Source organism: Pongo abelii, chromosome 1 (genome assembly GCF_028885655.2).
Source record: "Pongo abelii isolate AG06213 chromosome 1, NHGRI_mPonAbe1-v2.0_pri, whole genome shotgun sequence".
Lineage (NCBI taxonomy): Eukaryota > Metazoa > Chordata > Mammalia > Primates > Hominidae > Pongo > Pongo abelii.
The window spans coordinates 120,024,376-120,032,902 of record NC_071985.2 but is presented as its reverse complement, the minus strand read 5'-3'; the positions used below and the strand labels follow the sequence as shown (position 1 = coordinate 120,032,902).

Sequence of the window (8,527 nt, the reverse complement as noted above, 5' to 3'; positions counted from 1 at the left end):
CTCATCCTTTGCTCTAAGACTCCACCCTGCTGGCCACTGGCCTGCTTTGTAGACAGGGGGCCAGGCTGGCAAGCAACTTGGACATGAAAAGAGATGGGACACCAAGCACCCAGAGGGAAAGATCGAAAGCTGCCACACGTTGGAGCCTGTAGCCTTTATTCATGCCCCCCTGACCAAATGCAGTGAGAGACAAGGCCCCTGCCGAAAACAACTCCAGGGGCCTGGGACTCTGGGTCCCCTACTGCAGACACTTTCCTGTGAGCCAGAAGTGTATAAAGTGCTGGTGTGTGACCATCCTTTGGGGAAGGTCAAAGGGGGCAAGAGCCCCAGGGGCCCTGAGGAAGGGCAGGGCGTAGGCCTGGCTCCCAGAGCACTGGGAGGGAAGGCCCGTGCCACCACCTCGGGGCTAGGAAACAATGCAGTCCTGGGCAGCAGGGAACTGAAAATGGGAGCCTTCAGCATGGAGCCCTCAGGAGGCTGGGGTTGTAGGGGGATAATTTCTGTACCCCTGTGAAGGGAGGGGGCATGTAGGAAAGGCCTTGGGGATCTCAGAGAATGGGACAGCCCCTCCGACGCTTGTTCTTGCGGACCTGGAGGCCAGCCCGAGTGGCCATCTCAAACACCTCCCGCACTCCCTCCTTGGTCTTGGCTGAGCACTCAAGGTAGCCAAAGGCACTGATCCGGTTCGCCATATCCCGGCCTTCCTCAGACCGAACGGGCTCCTGAGAAGACAGAAGATGAGGGGTCAAAGGAAGCTGGTGACTACATGAACCTCTCCTGCCTCACCCATAAGTGTAGCAGCTGGAACAAATGCCTCCTCCTCCAGCCCTGACCCAGAAAGCGCCCAGGCCCCAGCTACACTGGGCAGCTTTGTGGCCAGGGATCCAAAAATCCCTCCAGTCTACTCCCTCCATTCCCGTGCAGCCCCACATCCCCATTCAGCCCCACCTCCTCCCACACACAGCCCCCGGTTCTCTTGCCTGAATGAGCGCCTCCCAACTCCTGACTGCTCTGCCTCCATCCTCACTCTCTTCCAGTCAGAATTATTTTTCTGACACACAGACCTAACATCTCCCCAGTTTGAAACTTTGCCATAATTATCTTTGCATTTCTTATCCTGACAGCTTTCTCTAATAAACTCTAGTTCTCTGGCTAGAGAGCCACTTACAGGTTCCTGAATAAGCCAGCTCTCTCATCCCTTCTTCCAGCCACTTACACAATGCCTGCCCTCATTCCCGCATCCACATCCCTACACCTCCCCCAGGGGCACTCTGATGGCACAGCCTGGGTACCCCAAGTGAAACATAAGCTGTCTCCCCGAGGGCAGATTTTCTTAATCATCTTAATAGTCCCAATTCTGAACAGAATGGACAATTAACTGAAATAAATAAAAATGCCAAGTGACTTTGGACAAGTCACTTCATTCTCTGATACCTCATCAGACACAACCCTACGGGTCCTCCCTCACCAGGAGATATTACCGTCTCCCCTAACACACAGCAGTAGCTGGAGAGAAGTTCCCTTTGCCTGTCTGCAACCCCTCAGAGGGTGCCTTCTTCCCCAGGGGTTCCAGCCTGGCAGCCGTACCCACCTGCTTCATCTTGGCCAGCTCTCTCCTGGTGTGCTCGTCTTGCCTCAGGTCCTTCTTATTCCCCACCAGGATGATGGGCACATTGGGGCAGAAGTGCTTCACCTCTGGGGTCCACTTCTCAGGAATGTTTTCTGTGTACACATGCGCCAACAGGTGTCGGTGCCTCCACTTAAGCTAGAAAGCTCCCCTGGGGGGCCCTCATCTTCCCAGAGCAGTCTTAGAAGCCATTCAGCAAGATGGTCCCTTTCACAGCTCAAAACCTCAACAGTAGTATGCCCTCAGAGGGCCAGTTACCACAGTAAAGGAGACCAACAGGGCCTGAGTGCTCCCCTGCATCCCCACCCCCACCTCTGAAGATGACTGAAGACAGGCCAAGGCACGAGACCTCTGGCTGATTCCAAGGGGTTCTCAGTCCCCTCCCTCCAATCCCCTCACCCAGGCTGTCGGGGCTGTCGATGGAGAAGCACATGAGGATGACATCAGTGTCCGGGTAGGAGAGAGGCCGCAGTCGATCATAGTCTTCCTGCCCTGCTGTGTCCCACAGAGCCAGCTCCACCTGACACACAGGGCCATTGAGTAGCTGGCCTGAGGGCCCCAACCCTGCCACCCAAAGGTCCCCTGAAACCACTGTCCTTCGGGCTCACTGAACTTCTTTATTTGAGCACCTGCTATGCACCAGGCATTATATTAATCACTGTCCCACAACATAAATTAGGTCAGTTTGTTAAAGAAATCTAAGACATGTGTTTGACCCTTGAGTTGCCACTGTGAGCACCATTATTTTGGTTAATTCTCACAACAACCCTTTGAGGGAGGTCTTACCATCATCCCCATTTTGCAGGTGGGGGAGCTTAAACCCAGAGGCAAAGGGACTCGGCCCAGGTTACAGAGCCAGTCTGTGGGAGAACCAGAAAGTATATCCAGATTTTTTAAGACTGCAGATTTACTTCCTAACTTTTACTGGTTCCAGCAGGGAGAATGAAGCAAGGACAGGGGTAGGAGTGGGGAAGGACATACTAGGTCATTCAGTGACTGGGGGCGGGTCTCAGGGTGGGGTGGGAAGGGCATCTCTGCCTTCACCTGCTTGCCGTCCACCTCAATGTCCGCAATATAGTTCTCAAAGACAGTAGGGACGTAGACCTCCGGAAACTGATCCTTGCTGAAGACGATGAGGAGACAGGTCTTCCCACAGGCACCATCCCCAACGATCACCAGCTTCTTTCGGATTGCAGCCATGGTGGGGCTGCCAGGAAAGACGTATTGGGGATTTGAGGAAAAGCCATTAAGTCCAAAAACACTTCTCTAGGGCCCCCAAACCTCCCTGGAAACCGAGGCATCTAGCAAAGGGACAGGGGGTTTGCTCAGGCATGTTCTGGCCAAACACCAATTGTGCGACAACAGAGCTTGAAATTCCCAATCTCTGGGTCAGGGACAGGTCTCCCTCGATGGGTTAGAATACAGTGGTGGGAGGTGGATGATGACCCCACTTGGGAGCTGGAAAACATGAGTTTCAATCTAATCCACTTGCCAACCTGGGGACTCCAGGTAGCTAGAGAGCTGCTCAGGGATGCGGGACGTCCAGGGAGCAAGCTTCTATCTACTTCACACATCAGGATTTCGAGTCAGACTTCATTGGTTACCAGGATTTTGATGCATTTACAGTTTAATAATCTCTAAGGTCCAATCTAGAACAGATTGTCCCTCAGCACAAGTCATACCTGTCCAGTCACAAATGAGGAGTCCCTCTCTAGGACCAGAGTAGCAGAACCAGCTACCAGGTGGTAGGTGGGTAAAGGAAGAATAGTTATAGAGCCCCTAGGTGCCAGGCACTCTGTCGGGCATTTTGGCAGGAATTATCTCCTTCGGTCCCCAGATGCCTGGAAGGTAGATGTGCACTTTCCATTTTGACAAACTAGGAAACTAAGGCTCAGTGAGGTTAAGACACAGATTCAGAGCTGTGGCTCATAAGCGGCAGGGATAGCACCCAAAGCAGGACTGTGTGACTCAAAGCCATGCCTCTTCGACATGTCACCTCAGCGGCAGGAAGGAGAGCAGAAGCAGGGAAACCCAGACAGAGGACAGGGGTAGCAGGAAGGAGAGCAGAAGCAGGGAAACCCAGACAGAGGACAGGGGTAGCAGCCAGCCAGCTTCCCTGGTCCATCCCACCCGGTCCCCAAAGCCCCAAGTAATACAAAGGAGGCTCAGTCCCAGCAGTGCCCACAGCTCGAGTTTGGGCAGGCTGCCTTCCTCCCCCCTTCCTCCTGGGCCTGCCAGCAACACTGGGTCACTCAGCCCCTGGCAGGGGACAATGACCACACTGTAGGGAGCCACACATCTACCACAGCACTGTGACTGAGAAGAATCCACCAGGGAATCACCTCCACCCACTCTGGAACAGCCCCTTCCTCCCTCAGTCCAGCTCACCCGCATGCCCTGCCCACCCCTCCCTGTGACTCAGGGCAAGGAGTCAGCTTCCCGGGCTTCCATGTGTCCCCCGCCCCCAGCGCACACGGCCAGCATCTGCACAGTTCATCACACCTTCGCAGCTTCCCTCACTTCCTCCTTCCCTGGGGAGGGGAACTGACCTCCAGCCGGCTGAAGTTCCCAGGCTGCAGGAAGAGAGGGCGGGCTCTGGAGCTGAGATGAAGTCAAGGCTGTTGGGAAGGGGGAGGGGGCTAGAGTCTGGGCTGGGAGGAGCCCCAAAAGAAGAGACAAATGAGGGCCAGTCCCAGCACCAACCAGGCAGGGAGCAGTTAAGAAAGCGACGGTAACCTGATCTCGGCCTCAAACCTAGCTTTTTCTCTCAGTCCCACATCCTGTCAAACTGGGCTGACTGAACGCCTCTACTCCCCACACCCCACCACCACCTCACACTGCCCTTTAGGAAGCGAATACTCCAGCCCCAGGCCTCTTCCCTTCAACACAGATCCTGGGTGGCCCTTCCCTTGCCTCCACACACATTCACAAAACTGTTTTGTGGACATGAGTCAGAGAATTTACAGGAGTTCAAAGTACACAGCCACACTCTTCCCACCACAAAACGGACTCTCTGATTCCCCAGAAGACAAGCAAGAAGGCATTCACCCTGTCGGGACATCACCTCCAGAAATGGAAACCATCCTCCAAAAAGAGAGTTCCTTGGGAATTCTATCCTGGTGACTGATGCTAGGATTTCTTCCAACTCCTCCACCCACTCCATTAGTTCACCTTGCCCTGTTTTGTAAAGATGGGCTGGGGTAGAGCCCCAAGCTGGGGTGGGCAGTGTTGATGGAGGGCAATCACTACTGGGGTGAAAGCCAGTCACTTAGGCATGAGTATGCCACTGCTGTCCCCCCAGCAGGGTAATTCAGACGGCACCAGAGTGGTAGGAGGCAGAGGACAGAAACCCGGGGTTGAGGCATGCCTTAAGGGACCTGGAGCCTCCAGCTCAATTAGAAGACTTTCCCTCCAGGCTATGATTGGGCAGGAACAGCAGGCAGCCCAGGCCAGGCCAGGCCAGGACACTAGGCCCAAGGCCAAGATGGCATGGACAACTCCCTATGAGAGGCAGCCCCAGAGGGACTGTCCCACTGACCCCTTAAGAGGGGCAACTGAGCCCCACACAGGGCCTGGAATGGAGCCTGGAACTTCTGGGGCCTTCCCCAAGACAAGACAGTGTGGATACATCAGACCTCTCTCCAGTCGCTCTCTTGAATTCCCAGATGATCCAGAGCGGCCGGTTGACTTTGCCGACCCACCCTACACGTAGGGAAGGAATCCGTTCTGGAGATACCAGGAGATACTGCATTCTCAACTTTAAAACCAGAGTGAGGGCGGGACTCGGCCTCGGAATCCCAGTCCCAAACCCCAGGATACTCTTTCTTGGTTCGAGTATGAAGAAAGAGGATTCTCATTCTCATTTTCTCTCTCTCTCTCTCTCTACACACACACACACACACACAAACCACACACACAGAGTTGGATCCTTCCCCATCTCCCTTATCCTCAACACAAGCGGGCTCCAGGAACCGTCTAGGGCGGCGTCCAGACCCTGCCGAAGAGTGGCAGGTCCCAATGGTCACATCCCGCCCCTATTCCCGCCATACCTCCCTCCTGGCCTGGAGGAATTCCCACCCCATCCCACTCTAGGTACCCTGCGGCCGCCCGCCCTGGGGGCTGGGGCGTCTGAGTTGAGGCTGCCTCGCCCCTCGCCCGGCGGGGCAGGTTCCGGGAAGCTGGCAGGAGAGGGGAAGGGGCTCCGACTTGGACCTCAGGAGGCCAGAGCCCCTGCCCGCAGGTCCGGGCCCCCTCGCTGCAGCCCGGGGAGGGGCCGACGCGGTCCGACCACCGCCCAGCCCGGATGCCGACTCCACTTGGAGGGAACGGGGTCCACGCCCAGGCCGAAGCCCCTTCCTCGCACGGGCCCCGATCTCCGGGCCAGCGAGGAAGGGAAAGTGCTCTCCCGGGGGAGTTCCCAAGACGCCCCACCGCCCACAGCCCCGGCCCAGGGTACCTTCCGCTCCGCCGCCTCCAGCTGCGCGGCCGGTGCCGGAGGCTCAGACTGACCCCAGGGCCCCGCCCCGCCCTCCTCCAGCGCCGCGGCGGGGAGGGCGGGCCCGGCAGGGGGAGGGTCGGCCGGGGGCGGCCCTTGGCTCGGCCCGCCCCGGCCCCGCGCAGGGCCGCAGCCGCCGGTACCCTCCGCAGGCCGGGGACCGGGGGCCAGGGGCGTCCACCCCTCCAGGTGGGGGAGAGCCACGGGGAGATTCCTGGACTGCGGAGGAGCCGGGCGAGCGGGGCGAGGACGACCCGGGTGGACTCAGACTCTGCCCAGCCTTCAATCCCCTAGGGGAGGACCGGCGTCGGGAAAGTTAAGAGGTGCTCGGGGTGGGGTCAGGAAGGGCCACTGCTGCCCTCCTGTGGCCAAGCGGCCACCCGCTCCTGCTGCACCTGGGACCTCGCGGGAGGCGGGACTGGGAAAGGGTATCCCCCGGGAGGTCCCAGGGCCCGGCGCGGGTGTGTTGGTTGTGGGGAGATGCCCACCCTCTTGTTCTTAGGATCGCACAGCCCAACGTCATCCCCCAAACTTGAAGACCTCTCAGAGCCGTTCAGACCCAGACCACCGTTCCTCCTCACAATTCGCTTTCTTCCCTGGGCCTGGAATTTCCAGGAGTCCAATTCCTACCTACTCCTCAAAGGGTGCGCCTAGAAATGCTTCCGGATCCCAGCTGGGAATTCTGTTCCCACTCCTGGGTCTGACTTTGGCGCATAGGATATTTACCTACACGTGTATCTCCCTTCCCTGTAAGGGAGCTGAGGAGGTGGGGGTAGAATGAGGACGTCCACCAACATTTCATTGGCTTGTGCTTGGGACACTACACAGCTTAACCCTTTCAATATTCATCACAGATCTTTGGGGAAAATATAACCATCCCCTTTTGCCCATAGAGAAGCTGAGGCTCAGAGAAATCAAGTGGCTTACACAAATGTTTTTGACTTGTGACAGCAAGAATTCACACAGCCGGGCCTGTCTGGCTCCAAACTGGTGGTCTGGCCCTGCTACTTCCCAGGCTCCTCCAGCCTGTCCCTTCCCCTGTTGTCTAGCACAGTGAGTGGCACATAATAGGTTGTCAACCAATATCTGATGAATGAATGAATGTTAGGAGTCATACAGACTTTAAATATCTGAAGTGCAATCCAGACATCTGACAAATGTGAAAACAGGTCCGCAGCAGTTTGGCCCCAGGCCTCTTAACTGACTCAATAAACATTTCTTGAGGGTGAACTGAGAGCTATGTTCGGAAGATCCATTTCTGCCTTCAAACAACTTAGAGTCTAAATGAGGAATGCAATTTCAAGATAGCCAACATTTATTGAATCCATATTACATGGACCTGGGTCCTCATATGTTAACTACAAGAATCCCATGAGGTAGCTATCTCCATTTTACTGAGAAGAAAATCGAGGTTCGGAGAGGTTACAGAGCTAGTGCTGGGTCTGACACTAGAACTCAAACAGCTGAACTCTAGAGCCCCTGTTCATAATTGCTACTCCCTACTGACTCCTAATGTAGACAGTTACGATACAGGAGGTCATTGCTGTAGTGTGGGCATGTGTGGGCTGTGGGATACCCAGTCCTGAACAACAGGTGAAGTTCTCAAGATAAGGTGATGTGTAGATTTTTTTAATTTTAATTTTATTTTGAGACAAGGTCTCTGTTGCCCAAGTGTGCAGTGGCAAGATCTCAGCTCACTGCAGCCTCAACCTTCCGGGCTCCGGTGATTTTCCCACTTCAGCTTCCCCAGTAGCTGAGACTACAGGCGTGTACCATCACATCTAATTTTTGTATTTTTTGTACAGCTGAGGTCTTGCTATATTGCCCAGGCTGGCGAGGGGCCTTTTCTAATTATTTTGCTTATCTTTATTTTTGCTTCCCTTAACTTACCTTGGGTTTAATTTGCTGTTCTTTTTCTAGCCTCTTAAGGTGGAAACAGATCACTGATTTGAGATCTTTATTCTTTTCTACTATAAGCAATACTCTTAATTTCCTTGGATGCTTAACTGCTTCCCACAGGCACTCACCACTACATTCAGCTAATTTTTTATTTTTTTGTAGAGATGGAGTCTCACTATTGCCCAGGGTGGTCTTAAACTCCTGGGCTTAGCAGTCCTCTCACCTCTGCCTCCCAAAGTGTTGGGATTACAGGCGTGAACCACCGTGTCCAGCAGTAGATTTTGAATAAGTTGGAGCTACTAAAAGCCCACAGTTATACAAACCCCAGGAAGTTGTGGTGGTGGTAAAAAAAATGAGGCTGGAGAAGGAAGCAGTGGCTGGATCGTGAAGGTCCTTATATGCCATGCACAGGAGTTGAGTGTTGATTTTGTTCTAGGTGCAATAAGGAGCCACTAAATTTAGGAGGCCAATATTGTGAAAGGTGGTGGTGACTGAAGGTGGGGAGA

General features: G+C 54.8%; 1 protein-coding gene across 5 annotated transcripts; it reads right to left on the bottom strand.

Moving 5' to 3' along the window:
* Positions 1-139: 139 nt before the first annotated feature.
* On the bottom strand, positions 140-6,171 carry RHOC (ras homolog family member C). 5 transcript variants are annotated; one of them, XM_024247212.3, is made up of 6 exons: positions 6,084-6,135; positions 4,177-4,278; positions 2,672-2,834; positions 2,027-2,147; positions 1,592-1,722; positions 140-722 (listed from the first exon to the last, which is right to left on the bottom strand). In XM_024247212.3, exons 3-6 carry the CDS (start codon positions 2,825-2,827, stop codon positions 549-551), a joined length of 582 nt encoding a protein of 193 aa, XP_024102980.1. In that variant the 5' UTR covers positions 2,828-2,834; positions 4,177-4,278; positions 6,084-6,135; the 3' UTR covers positions 140-548.
* Positions 6,172-8,527: the final 2,356 nt, after the last annotated feature.

Bases quoted from the DNA above. Each gene is read 5' to 3' on its own strand.
- RHOC (XM_024247333.3), bottom strand. From the start codon at position 2,827: ATGGCTGCAATCCGAAAGAAGCTGGTGATCGTTGGGGATGGTGCCTGT. The intron at 2,148-2,671 runs GTGAAGGCAGAG...CCTGTGTGTCAG, and splicing joins TTGAGGTGGACGGCAAGCAG to GTGGAGCTGGCTCTGTGGGA. The intron at 723-1,591 runs GTGGGTACGGCT...CTGTCTTCTCAG, and splicing joins AGCTGGCCAAGATGAAGCAG to GAGCCCGTTCGGTCTGAGGA.